Below are 14253 nucleotides of genomic sequence, written 5' to 3'. Positions count from 1 at the left end.
CAAATAGACACACCATATACTGGCTGCATAACTTGTGCTTTCTGTAAAAGTGTCATTTTACTATTTTAATTTAACGCAAGACGAAATTGGTGGAAAAAAATATCCTAAAGATACTAAAGATACTGCTCACTTCCATCTAGTGTAATACGACGCATTTTAGGCAAAAAGACGCCCAACACTAATACCCCTTTCACTTCGCCAAAATAACCCGGTTTATTGACGGGTTGTTGTCGAGTCGACTCGGGTCGAGGTGCAGTGTGAAAGCGCCAAAGCGAATAACACGGGTCGAGCAACCCGGCATTTCAACCCTCTTGTTAAAAGAAGGGTTAAACAAGGGTTGAACCCGGGTCGTTGTGTAGTGTGAAAGCCTCTGACCCGGATATTCAACCCAGGTCTCAGATAAAGGTGCTGATTGGCTGTTTATGTGTCAGAGCAGTCCCCAGCCCCTCCTTTTAGTTCCTTTGAAACCTCATCAATGTGAGCCAGAAAAGTCCATTTTAAATGTTTAACATGGGTGACCCAGGTTCAGTGTGAAAGGCACCAACCCGGGAATAACCCTGGTTCAAACTGCAATGTGAAAGGGTCTGAGGCTGCTCAGACCCGGGTCGGACCCAGGTTCAAAAGCTGGGTCCAACCTGGGTTTGTGATGTGAAAACGGCCTAACAGAGTTGCGCGGGACCTGTCAGCTGACTCGCACCAGCCATCGCCCGCTGCGTGGCATATTGAGACAAGATGTATAAGGACGCATCTGTATATACTGGGTGAGACCCCCCCTCCCCCCATGTTAAAGGGTATACAAAAAAAAAAAAAAAGGAATGGTACTGTAAATGCTATTCAAAATTTTAGTACATAATTTATGGTTTGGAAGATGATATCGTCCAGATGGCGGCCTTCATTCATGATACACATTTGTAATCGCTTTCTGAAGTTTCGCATCACTCGGCAGCTCATTTCCAGCGTTATCGCTGCAATTTCCTAACGAAGCTCACTTTCATTTGTCTGGCTACGTTTCATGAAAGGCCTCTACACAGCCAATGGGGCCATCAACCAAGAACCATTAATGCACTGAAGGCTTCTATACTCCAAGAAATGACGATATCATATTCAAAACCATTTGTAAATAATCTGTATTCCATGCACCTTTACATTATTCACTAACATTTTGAGTAACCTTTACAGTGCCTTTTTGTTAACCTTTAAAATCTGGGAGGCTTTTTTTTTACCTCACCCTGTACAAACATTATTATTTCTTTTTCCAGTTTTTACTGCAATTTAAGCAATTCAAGTCCAGTGACTTCCAGAGGTTAAAAAAACTATTTTGCTTAGCAAAAACGGAAAAATTATTTTCGGAGATATTAAAAAGGCCTTATTTCAGGGAGCAAGTAATGGGTTATGTACTCACAGATATTCCGCTGCAGTGGAAGTACAGACATTGAACTTTGGGGTTCATTCCGAGTTGTTTGCTCGTTGCCGATTTTCGCTATGCTGCGATTTACTGGTAAATGCGCATGCGCATGGTAAGCAGCGCGCATGCGCTAAGTTATTTAACTAAAAACTTAGCAGTTTTGCTGGTGTTCGTACAACGCTTTTCAGTCGCACTGCTGTTCGGTAATTGATTGACAGGAAAGGGGCGTTTCTGGGAGGTAACTGAGCATTTTCCGGGAGTGTGCTAAAAAACGCAGGCGTGTCAGGTAAAAACGCGGGAGTTCTGGAGAAACGGGGGAGTGGCTGGCCGAACGCTGGGTGTGTTTGTGACGTCAAACCAGGAACTAAACGGACTGAGCTGATCGCAATCTGTGAGTAGGTCTGGAGCTACTCAGAAACTGCAAAGAATTATTTAGTAGCAGTTTTGCTAATCTTTTGTTCGCACTTCTGCTAAGCTAAGATACACTCCCAGAGGGCGGCGGCATAGCGTGTGCAATGCTGCTAAAAGCAGCTAGCGAGCGAACAACTCGGAATGAGGGCCCTTGTAAGTTAATGTGAAGTCTTCCTACAGATATCGCAGCTTCTACTGGGCACTGTAGTATAATATCAGTGTTTGAATAGACTGTTATTACACCTTCTGAAGCATTAGTTGATTTATATTCCACAGCAGGAAATGCTATTACATTTGTGAGAAAAAGGCAATTAACAAAGGAAGACAGACCGACCGACCATTATAACCCTAAAAGTGTAGGCCTTTCCTTTTAGGGAAATTTCAAAGAAGGCCATGGTGTCAGTGAGTACAGTTTCTTACACCATCAAAGAGCACTTGGAAAGTGGAGGAAATTCTAACCAAGAAGAGTTCTGACTAGGGCAGATAAAGGAGGTTATTGGGGGGGGTGCGATCAGGCCAAGCCCCCCATAACACAAACTGTAAGTGAGGAGGCGTGACGAGAGGGAGGTCTCAGCCACCTGAAGTGCCCATACAGGAGGTGTGTATGTTACAGGGACGTGATCGCCCACCCCTTTCCGGAATCCATTACTTGTTATGGCAAACGGAAAGCCACAACAGAAACGGGAAAGAAGTGGATGAAAGGCAACCGTTTGTGTGATTGAAAGCTGACAGAACAACAGCTTCAAGCAGAGCTTAACACTAGTCCCAGTTAACAAGTCTCCTTTTCATCTGTGCAGAGAAAACTTTGAGCACCAGGTGTGACTGGTTTAGTGGCAGTAAGAAAGCCATTAGTAAGCGGTAACGATCATTAGGTCGACATACAGTGGTCAGCCATGTTTGGTCGACATTCATTAGGTCAACATGATCACTAGGTCGACATGGTCATTAGGTCGACATGGAAAAAGGTTGACATGAGTTTCACCAAAAAAAATTTCTTTTTTTTTACCTTTTTCATACTTAACGATCCATGTGGACTACAGTTGGGAACGGTAACCTGTGCCGAGCGCAGCCCGAAGCATGGCGAGCGAAGCCGGTGCACTAATTGGGGTTCCCTGTCACTTTACAAAGAAAACGACACCAAAAAAAGTAGAAAAAACTCCCGTCAACCTTTTTCCATGTCGACCTAGCACATGTTGACCTAATGACCATGTCGACCTAATGCATGCCGACCAAACGTGGTCGACCCAATGTATATCGACCTAACTCATGTCGACCTAATGAACCACACCCATTACTGAGATGGAAAAATAAACAATGGAAGCTTTCCTGGGCCATGGAGCACCACCAGTGGACTACAGAAGACTGGAAGATGGTCTTATGAACAGATGAATCAATATATAAAATCTCTGGTTCATTACGCAGAGTTTTTATGCATTGAGTAGGTAAAAGGATGGTTTCTCAGTGTGTGGCGGAAGGGTGGTGGTCTGGGTCTCTTGCTGGATTCTGGGTGGGCGACTTGCACAGTGACTGGTACTCTAAACGGGATCAGTACTAAATGCCGCCGGCCTCTAAACCAAAAGGGCTATCACAGCATTTGGCAGTGCCATGCAATTCCCTTTGGTCTGCATCTAGATGTTCCAGGGTTCATCCTACAGCAAGACAATGACCTAAACATAGCGCCAGGCTATGTCAGATGTACCTTCAAGGAAAAGAACCAGGCAATAGGCGTCAAATTATGGAATGACCAGCACAGTGGGCCTGATTCAGATGTTGTTCTTGCTGCTGCTGTTGCTATCTTTTGCCGTATGCAATTTGGATTATATGCTAATACGGGACATGTCGCAGAGTTGAGAGTAGATGAGCAGGCTGAGCTGCTCTCCTGGGACGCAGAGGGCTCTCCAGTAGCAAGTAAGATTGCAACTGCTAATTTATGCACACCCAGAAAACGCCGTCTGAACGCCTGCGCCACTCCCCGTTCCCACCGCTAAACGCTGTCTTCCTGTCACTCACTCTGTGACTAATTCCTCGTTGCAATCGCAATTCACTTGCTGTTCGTGCGCACAGTGGCTCAGATGCATGTGCAGTAAGAAAACATTGCCAGATTTGCATACAATGGGCCTAATTCAGTAATTAGCAGAATTTGTTATCCTTTTACTAGCATGCTGGGGGCCGCCCATCACTGGCCAAGGGTTCCCAGTATGCTGACCGGCGCCTTCCCCCGTTCCACAAGCAGAAATTGTGAAGGCATTGCAATTTCTGCTTGTTAGCAGAAACTGTGGAAGCTTCCTGCCGGCGCAGCTTAGCCCGCAGGATCCCGCTGCCATCTTCCTGATCACGGCGGCTGCGTGTGACGTCCCATCCCCCCGACGCACCTCTGTTTGGCTGCCTCCACCCCCGTTTGCGCCACACCGCCCCGCAACGCTCCATCTCCTCCCTAGAAATGGAGCGTTGCCCGCCCCGCGAACGCCTCTGCCTGATTGACAGGCAGAGGTGATCGCTTTTTCTGCGGCCCCCCGTAGACAATGCGGGCGCGTGCGCAGGATGCGGGGGCTGTCGTAAGAAATTCCGGTTGGATCGCGATTTGCGATCCAACCTGAATTAGCCCCAATATCTGCCTTGTGACCACATATGAACAAATGGACAAAAGGGTGAATGTAAAGCAGCCACGAGTGCAACACATTTGTCAGAACTTCTGCAATGATAATAGGACATCCCATACAAGGGGGTAATTCCAAGTTGATCGCAGCAGGAAATTTTTTAGCAGTTGGGCAAAACCATGTGCACTGCAGGGGGTGGGGGGGGGGGCAGATATAACATTTGCAGAGAGAGTTAGATTTGGGTGGGTTATTTTGTTTCTGTGTAGGGTAAATACTGGCTGCTTTATTTTTACACTGCAATTTAGATTGCAGATTGAACTCACCACACCCAAATCTATCTCTCTCTGCACATGTTATATTTGCCTCCCCTGCAGTGCACATGGTTTTGCCCAACTGCTAAAAAATTTCCTGCTGCGATCAACTTGGAATTACCCCCAATATATGATTCCTTTGTAGAAAGACAGCCACAAGTATGTTCAGTGATTATATCTGCAAAAAGTGCCTACTTTTAGAAGACAAAATTTAGATTATATTTTGTTAAACATAATAATTCTATGATTTATTTGTTATCTCCAATAATTTATTTGGTCTACACTTTAATTTCAGAGTACACTGAGACCTTATACTGCGTAAATTCCAATAAAAACGGAAGAAATGGGGGTGTTCCAAAACGTTTTTGACCGGTAATGTACAGGAGACTTAAAGAGGGTACTGACACAAAACAGAGGATTCTTAAAAGAAGAAAAGCAACTTCCGTACATAGGGGGTCATTCCGAGTTGATCGCTCACTAGCAGTTTGTAGCAGCCGTGCAAACGCTAAGCCGGCGCCCACTGGGAGTGTATCTTAGCGTAGCAGAAGTGCGAGCGAAAGGATCGCAGAGCGGCTACAAAAAAAAATTGTGCAGTTTCAGAGTAGCTTCAGACCTACTCAGCGCTTCCGATCACTTCAGACTGTTCAGTTCCTGTTTTGACGTCACGAACACGCCCTGCGTTCTCCCAGCCACGCCTGCATTTTTCCTGGCACGCCTGCGTTTTTTCGAACACTCCCTGAAAACGGTTAGTTGACACCCAGAAACGCCCACTTCATATCAATCACTCTGCGGCCAGCAGTGCGACTGAAAAGCTTCGCTTGACCTTGTGTGAAACTACATCGGCCATTGTGAAAGTACGTTGCGCATGCGCATTGCGCCGCATGCGCAGAAGTGCCATTTTTTTGCCACATCGCTGCACAGCAAACGATTGCAGCTAGCGAACAACTCGGAATGACCACCATAGGGTTAACCTTTAGGACTTTTAGTAAACCGAAGAGGAAATGCTTGTGTATTATTAATGGCTTCCCCTAGTGGTCACATGCAGGGCTGCAGACAGTTCTGGCAGGCCCTGGTATAAGGAGGGGGCATGACCAAATGGGTATCCGTTTGGATGGTCGACCATGTTATGGTCGACAGTCATTAGGTCGACCACTATTGATCGACATTGACATGGTCGACATGGACACATGGTCGACACATTAAAAGGTCAACATGCGTTTTTCACAATTCTTTTCTTTTGGGGAACTTTTCCATACTTTACAATCCACATGGATTACGATTGGGAACGAAGCATGGCGAGCGAAGCGAGCCATGTGGGGGGACGCGGTGCACTAATTGGGGTTCCCCGTCACTTTACGCAGAAAACGACACCCAAAAAGTAAAAAAAACCTCATGTCGACCTTTTCATGCGTCGACCTTTCATGTGGCAACCATTTTCATGTGTCGATCATTTGTCCATGTCGACAATGCCAATGTTGACCAATAGTGGTCGACCTAATGACTGTCGACCATAACATGGTCGACCATTCGTACCGGAACCGACCAAATGCAGGGGGTGTGACCAAACCCCCTCCATTGAAAAAAATAATAAACTAATGGGGGCGCAGGTGTCCAGGGTGGAGTGCGGGATGTGATCGCTTGCTCCTACACCCACGCATGGGAAGAGGGGGACAGGCTGCACTGAGCAGCTGCTGCAGTTTTCCCTCTCCCTGCATCGCGGGGAGGGGGCCGTGGGACCCTCCAACAGGCCTGGGTAAAGAGTACCTGTGCCCCCCTCTTGGCGCAAACTGCTGGGGGTTGGTTTTGCATTGTAAAGAAATGGCATTTTTAAATTAACAATTCTTTTTATTACATTGTGTCTCTGTGTTCTCTTATGCCAGATGGAAGGACAAAAGTGATCTTTAAAATGTGTATGGTAGAAGTATTCCAATAAAGGGTACAACTCCTGCTGCTGATCACGTAATGCAGAAATGATCTCTGTTTTATAACAGGAACCACACATTGGGGGAGAAGGTATGAGGGGCGCGGGATTGTCCCCTCAGCTGCTGAAGCTCCTACAGAGGTTTGACCCGTCCTCTGCTATGATACGTGACGATGTCATTGATATGAGTGACGAAGATGGAGTTCTGATGGCAAACACTGATACAATTGGTTTCTTCATTGCCAAATTCCTGAAAAAGATCTGATTTTTTTAATTTTAATTGTTTATATACTGTGTATATAAATTATATATATTAAAGAGAATGAGAAAAGTGTCCTCTAGTGTAATAATTTAGTAACCAAGAGTATAAATTGGTCAACATGCATACCTAAATTACTACACTAGAGGGCGCTAGTTTCTTATTCTCTTATTAGTAATCAAATTCCTCTGGGACATTACAACTACTGTGCACAAGGAGAACAGACAGCAGCCACCTGAAATCCGGGGAGTGTATTTAAAGAACGTTGCCGCAGAAGGACATGTACAAACACAGACAGTCTTTTGGGTGCAGCGCTATCTCAATACCCTTTGAATCTCAGTTTGTGACTATATACTATGTGGATGAAGTAATAGTTTTCAGGTGGTAAATTCATTTCTACCTCCGTTTTACCACTAAAACAAATTAATATCTGCGTTGCCATAGTAGCAGACTGTCTGCCAGCTGTTCGCTCTACAGTCGGCTGCTGCGACAGCAGGTTACAGGAATTCCCAGGCGTTTTATATACTGGCTGACTTCTGTTCTGTTTACCTAATAAAAATAAATCCTACTCGCCTGGTAAGGACAAAGCTCAATTCAAGTGTTTAACACCTATACCCTCTGTATATCGCTCTATGAAAAGGTTCATGTTACTGCTATGGAAGACTTAAGAGACTTTTTATCACCGGTCCATGCACAAAAATGTAAGAAGGTAAAGTACATGGATGTACAGTACATCAAATATTAAAGGACCAGTTGGAAATAGGAATAGGGTGATGTCACCATAGATGGATGGGGGGGGTGGGGGGGGATTTGATGCTGATGGAATCTATTTCATTGGAAAGTATTTATGGCACTTCTCTTAATACTGTTTTAATATGTCAGGGTGCATAAACATGTTAACAAACTACAGATGGAGCCTTGCTCATCTATGCTGTCTATGGCGTTAGTCCCGATCACGGAGTCACAGCGTGCCTGGGCGCAAGGCCAGTTCTAGGGAGGCTCACATAGCTTATCATGGCGTTTGGCATTAACAGTGAGTGTAATACCTGCGATCATCCACCAGATGTCGTTTTTTAAAATCACCATTGCGCATGCGTGTGGTCTCCAATGAAATACAGTACACTATAGCGCAAGAACTACTTTACTGTACAGTGTATAGGTAATGCTGTACGCGCGTACCATTACGTTATCTAAAATACACTGCAGCACTGAGGTCCCATAGACAAATCAATAAATAAAAATAGTGTATACAGATGCAAACGAACGTGTTAAAGCAATGGTCCATTGATGTTAGGTTTATGTGAGCTATTAAATTAAAATGGGCTTAAAGATTAATATCTCCGGTTTTGGGGTCCAGTTGGCTCAGAACCCGGTTGGTATGGAAGGGGGGACGATTAGCTACCAGAGGATACCAACCCCAAGTTTCTGTGAACCCCACTAGGCTAACGGCAAGCGTCAGAACTCATGGGGGGTCTGAATTAACTGTCCTATTATAGTCTATGGGAAAATGGGTCCACTTTGTGACCCAATATCTCCGGTTCTGTCCCAGAGACTTGAGGCCAGTGCCATACGAAAGAGGAGAATCTTGGCTTTCAGGGCAGACCGGCCACTAGTTTATGTGACACAGCAAAGGGAAACGGCAAGCAACCATGTGTCGGGTCCCCTCCAATTGTCGGAACAGCTTGCACAGGGTGCTGGGTTTCTGGCTAGATAGAAAATACTTTACAGAGACGCTAAGCACAGTGTTTTGGCATCCAGGAACTTAGGGAGAAGCTTTTACCTCTCCCCATTATACTTATAAAGATAACACTTGCCGCTGTAGCCTTTAGAGCAGAGTACATTACAAAGTGTTCGTACTACTTAGTACTCAGATAGAAAATACAGTATTTTCTGTTTGAGTACTAAGTAGCATGAACAGCTTGTAATGTACTCTGCTCTAAAGGCTACAGCGGCAAGTGTTATCTTTATAAGTATAATGGGGAGAGGTAAAAGCTTCTCCCTAAGTGCTAAGCACAGTGTTTTGGCATCCAGGAACTTAGGGAGGAGCTTTTATCTCTCCCCATTATACTTATAAAGACAACACTATCGCTTAGGCGTGACTAATCCTCCGTTTAGGCGGAGAAACAGCAACGATGAGGGAGGCTCCATCTGTATATACTTTTGTTTTTACACACACACACACACACACACACACACACTCTCTCTCTCTCTCTCTCTCTCTCTCTCTCTCTCTCTCTCACTCTCACACTCTCTGTTGACATGTACAATGGATTCACTGGTGTGTCATATTTGGTGGGATAATGTTGACACAGGAGTATGAAAAAGAGAAAGAGTTGGAGAGGGCAGACTCAATGGAGTAACGCCGTTCCAACTCTGCAAAGGAGCTTTGCACCAGCCGCTGACCCTTTATTCATGTAGCACTAGAGAAGGTCTTCGGTTTACATGCAGAAGGTGGGGGGAGAGGTTGGGGCTACTTGTCTAACTGCTGTCTGCCCGGAGGCTTCAGATTCGGGACCAGAAGCTTTAGCCCAGAGTGACACTATCATGATGTCTGTGCAGAGCTACAGTACCTACACTGCTGCCGGGCAGTTCTGATGGTCTGCTTAACTTCCGGCACCGCTGAGGCTGAGGGCAGTTGTGAAGGTGGTGGGGAAGCAAATTATATTGTGCCTATAGGGAGGGCATGACCCCTAAATTCACCTCTGTTTCAATCAATACTACTATTGCGATACATATTCAAGTTGCACATTTCCAGGTGCGTAATGATCCTGAAACACACTAAAGTTCCACATGTAATAAAGACATCACACTGCCTCCTCACCGCACCATTAATTTGAGCCATAAATGAAATTATGGAAAATATTTAGGAAAAATTAAAAAATGTCCTACAGTATATTGGAGAAGGTGGTTGTAAAGTGGTAGAAGGTTGGACTTGACACTTGTACAGTGGACCTTCCTCAGATTTTTGCACCACTTTGTAAATCCAGATGTGCTTCTACTTTGTAGAGGCATCTTCCTAGGTGGGGGTAGGGGTTGGAGCGCATCCTGCCACAAACCAAAGTGCCCTTTGTTACTGACCTCCCCAATGTCTGCATAAGGTTTACAGCTAGTTTCTTGTAACTGGAAACCCACTGTCTGGGAAACCCACCACGCTGCACCTCCTAAACGTACACAAACAGCAAGATTGCTAACGACACAACCAAAATCATAAAGCCAAGAAAACTATATTATACAGAATCTACGCACAGGATGATCATGTAATGAGGGAAATGGTAATCTGCTCGTCAAGGACAGAATAGCCATAAAGAGTGTATCAAGGTGATCAAGTCCTTGACAAATTAATTGACTGTAGAGATAAAAGAACTGACAGACATTGCATTAGTGAAATAAGATTATGGAATGAGTTGACAGGAAGGGAGTGGCACTAATTTAATGAGGCTTTTAGCTAACAGAGAGGTTCCACATTTCCAGACATGATGCTTTTAGCTAACAGGCACCATCTCCATACGTGATGTTGGAGGTTCTGTTTCTACTGTTCCATCTGTTATATACTGTCAGGCGCCATCTCCAGACGTGATGCTGGAGGTACTGCTTCTACTGTTCCATCTGTTATATACTGTCAGGCGCCATCTCCAGACGTGATGCTGGAGGTGCTGCTTCTACTGTTCCATCTGTTATATACTGTCAGGCGCCTTCTCCAGACGTGATGCTGGAGGTACTGCTCCATCTGTTATATACTGTCAGGTGTCATCTCCAGACGTGATCCTGGAGGTGCTGCTTCTACTGTTCCATCTGTTATATACTGTCAGGCGCCTTCTCCAGACGTGATGCTGGAGGTGCTGCTTCTACTGTTCCATCTGTTATATACTGTCAGGCGCCTTCTCCAGACGTGATGCTGGAGGACCTGCTCTACTGTTCCATCTGTTATATACTGTCAGGTGTCATCTCCAGACGTGATCCTGGAGGTGCTGCTTCTACTGTTCCATCTGTTATATACTGTCAGGCGCCTTCTCCAGACGTGATGCTGGAGGTGCTGCTTCTACTGTTCCATCTGTTATATACTGTCAGGCGCCTTCTCCAGACGTGATGCTGGAGGACCTGCTCTACTGTTCCATCTGTTATATACTGTCAGGTGCCTTCACCAGACGTGATGCCGGGGGTGCTGCTTCTACTGTTCCATCTGTTATATACTGTCAGGCGCCTTCTCCAGACGTGATGCTGGAGGTGCTGCTTCTACTGTTCCATCTGTTATATACTGTCAGGCGCCATCTCCAGACGTGATGCTGGAGGTGCTGCTTCTACTGTTCCATCTGTTATATACTGTCAGGCACCATCTCTAGACGTGATGCTGGAGGACCTGCTTCTACTGTTCCATCTGTTATATACTGTCAGGTGTCATTTCCAGACGTGATGCTGGAGGTACTGCTTCTATAATAACACCAAGATGGCTGCATCATCTTTTGCATGCTCCTGATCATCTCCATAAAACAGCTGAAATTCACCACAACTGACCTATAAATCATCGTAAATATCCAAGGACTTACCTTTAACCTGTTCTACTCTACGCGGACATCTGATCAAAACCAACAGATTGCATTCCTGCACTGAGATACACACTAGATTGAAACCTCTGCAACTCTCCACTTAGAAATCCTTCAGTTTGGAATCTACTGTGCTCTGCATTGGACATCCCAGACAAGGTACTGTGAACTACAACCTATATTTGGCTCCATCCAGCCCCTCACTTAGACATCATTCACCTCTGTTCTCTGAGCAAAAAATAACTGACTTCTTGCATTAATCAACTAATATACAGCATATTCAGGCTCTGAATCACTGAAGGGTCACTGCTCACTTCAATTTGCAAGAGCCATTCCAAAGGACACATGTTATCACTACCCCCCACAAGAAATGTACTTCAAAGGCCTCTCACACTGAGATCTTTCACACCTACACAACAGGAATTGGATTCTAACACCTCACCACAAGGCTGCTTTTAGTTTTGACTAATTCAGCAACAGAAAAAGCAGTTATTTTATTTACAGTATCACTTGTTTCAAATATACCCATTGTATTAAGGAGCAGCAATAGGTAACAGCAACAACGATTATAGCGATTACAATCTAAGATGGCGCCGCAGATGGCTGCCTCGGAGCTACGCAGCTCAGCCAAAATACCTGTTTCCCCTTGTTTTCCCTTGCCCTTGTCTACCCCACCGGTGACCAAATACAGCAGGGAAGCCCTCCTTAGTTGGAGCGCTCCCGAGGTGCTTACCACACGTTCGGGCCCGTCGGCGGACGGATCAGCGGCCCTTGCAGCCCTCGCTGCCCTTGCTGCCCTGTGTGGCAAGGATGCAGACGTTGTGGACACCGAAGTGGATGACCGAGCGGCCGCGCCCCCCCCGCAGCCCAGGTGGCGACTGGCGGATGGATCACCGGCCCCGGAAAGAGAATGACGGAGGCCCTCATGTCGGCCCTAGTAGAAGGACCTGGACTCAGAGGAGAGGCTGTCGCGCAGGCGACCTAGTGAGGTGGCGGCGGCGAGGGCACCGGTCTGCACTACCCGCGATCCTGCTTTCGAATGTGCGCTCACTGGCAAACAAGTTCGACGAATTGTCCCTCCTTCTGGGCAGCGCAGGGTCAGGCATTACAGGGTCATCCGTCCTCTGCTTTACGGAGACGTGGCTGGACGACCATATTGCGGACAACCCGATGTCTCTGCCGGGCTTCAGTCTCTTCAGGGCCGATCGCTCCAAGGTTCTCTCAGGGAAAATGAAAGGTGGTGGCATCTGCTTCTACATCAACGACGGATGGTGCACCAATGTCACGATCATAGGCAAATCATGCAGCCCTCACCTGGAGATGCTGAGTATCAACTGCAACCCCTTCTATTCCCCCCGGGAATTTGCCTCAATTGTCCTTGTGGGAGTGTACATCCCCCCCCTCGCCTGCGCGAACGAAGCCCTGCACCACCTGGCCATATGTATATCAGACATAGAACATAAACACCCAGACTCTCTGCTTATAGTACTGGGCGACTTCAACAGAACTAACCTGAGCAAGGAGCTACCTAAGTACAAACAACAAGTCACGTGTCCCACTAGGGAAGGGCGCACCCTTGATCACTGCTACACTACCCTCAAGTCTGCCTTCCGGTCTATCCCGCGTGCTGCACTCGGCCTATCTGACCACTGCCTCGTCCACCTACTCCCTACCTATACACAGAAGCTGAGAGCAGTTAAGACTGTGAAGAAATGGTTCCGGTGGGCGGGCCGAGCGGATCGGCTGCTTTTAGAGAGCTCTCCGTACACCCCGCCAATATAGCCACTATCATCGGCTGAATCTGACCTGGGGGCCTCAATTACAAGAACACGGGGCACGGAGATAACAGGGAGCAAAGAGGCATTCTCCCCGGCTCGCTCCCCCACCTCATTTGAGCCCACCGAAAGAGGCACACGTGAAGTGCCAGACACAGCGGCGGCCATCTTGGGACTCGCGACCATCCGAGTCCGGCCAGCCTGACACCCAGCACAGCCAACAGACACCTCGGAAGGACGGACGAGGGACACCCCTGCTCGCCACCCCTCGCGGCACTCACCGCTCGAACCCCGGGCTCCCGCGCTGCACCGTGGACCTCGGCGGAGACCCGAGATCCCCATTCTGGGCACAGCGGCGGCCATCTTGGGACTCGCGACCATCCGAGTCCGGCCAGCCTGACACCCAGTACAGTCAACAGGCACCTCGGAAGGACGGAAGAGGGACAACCCCGCTCACCACCCCTCGCGACACTCACCGCTCGAGCCCCGGGCTCCCGCGCTGCACCGCGGACCTCAGCGGAGACCCGAGATCCCCACTCTGGGCACAGCGGCGGCCATCTTGGGACTCGTGAACACCCGAGTCCGACTTGCCCGACACTCAACACAACCGGCGGGTGCCCCGGGGAGACGGACGGGGGAAGTCCCCAACCACTACCCCTCGCGGCAATAGCCGCTCGAGCTCCAGTTTTCCGCACCACGCCGCGGACCTCGGCCGAGGCCCGCGACCCCCCTCCTGGGAAATACCCCAGACCCCATCCGCAACCCACCAGCATCATTCCGGGAATAGCTGAAAGAGACCTCACAGCCGATCAACGCTACAGCCACAGAAGGGCCTAACCGGCGGCACTTTCCTCCACACTCACACGAGCCTGCAGCACTTTAATTGCCTGAGACCTACTGCACCACACCCCCGGCAACTCCTGGCAAAAGACAGGTGAGCGGTGCGGCCACGCTTCCCCTCAACCCGACACTACAAGACAGTGAACTGCCACCACACGCTGTGGGTCCCACGGGTACCGCGCTGGTCGCTGCC

General features: G+C 47.7%; 1 protein-coding gene across 5 annotated transcripts in view; it reads left to right on the top strand.

Moving 5' to 3' along the window:
* Window positions 1-7670, top strand: part of NSUN6 (NOP2/Sun RNA methyltransferase 6) — a 141792-nt gene extending 134122 nt beyond the window's left edge. For 4 of the 5 annotated variants that reach the window (XM_063921550.1, XM_063921549.1, XM_063921552.1 and 1 more), the window contains one exon: window positions 6716-7670. In XM_063921550.1, coding sequence (XP_063777620.1) covers window positions 6716-6910 — 195 coding nt within the window. In that variant the 3' untranslated portion in view covers window positions 6911-7670. Of the gene's footprint in view, window positions 1-5019; window positions 5097-6715 lie in introns of all 5 variants that reach the window. The other variant, XR_010177597.1, reaches the window with a different exon arrangement.
* Window positions 7671-14253: the final 6583 nt, after the last annotated feature.

Source organism: Pseudophryne corroboree, chromosome 5 (assembly GCF_028390025.1).
Source record: "Pseudophryne corroboree isolate aPseCor3 chromosome 5, aPseCor3.hap2, whole genome shotgun sequence".
NCBI lineage: Eukaryota > Metazoa > Chordata > Amphibia > Anura > Myobatrachidae > Pseudophryne > Pseudophryne corroboree.
Note: the sequence above shows the minus strand (reverse complement) of the source record. Positions and strands in the feature narration are given on the sequence as shown.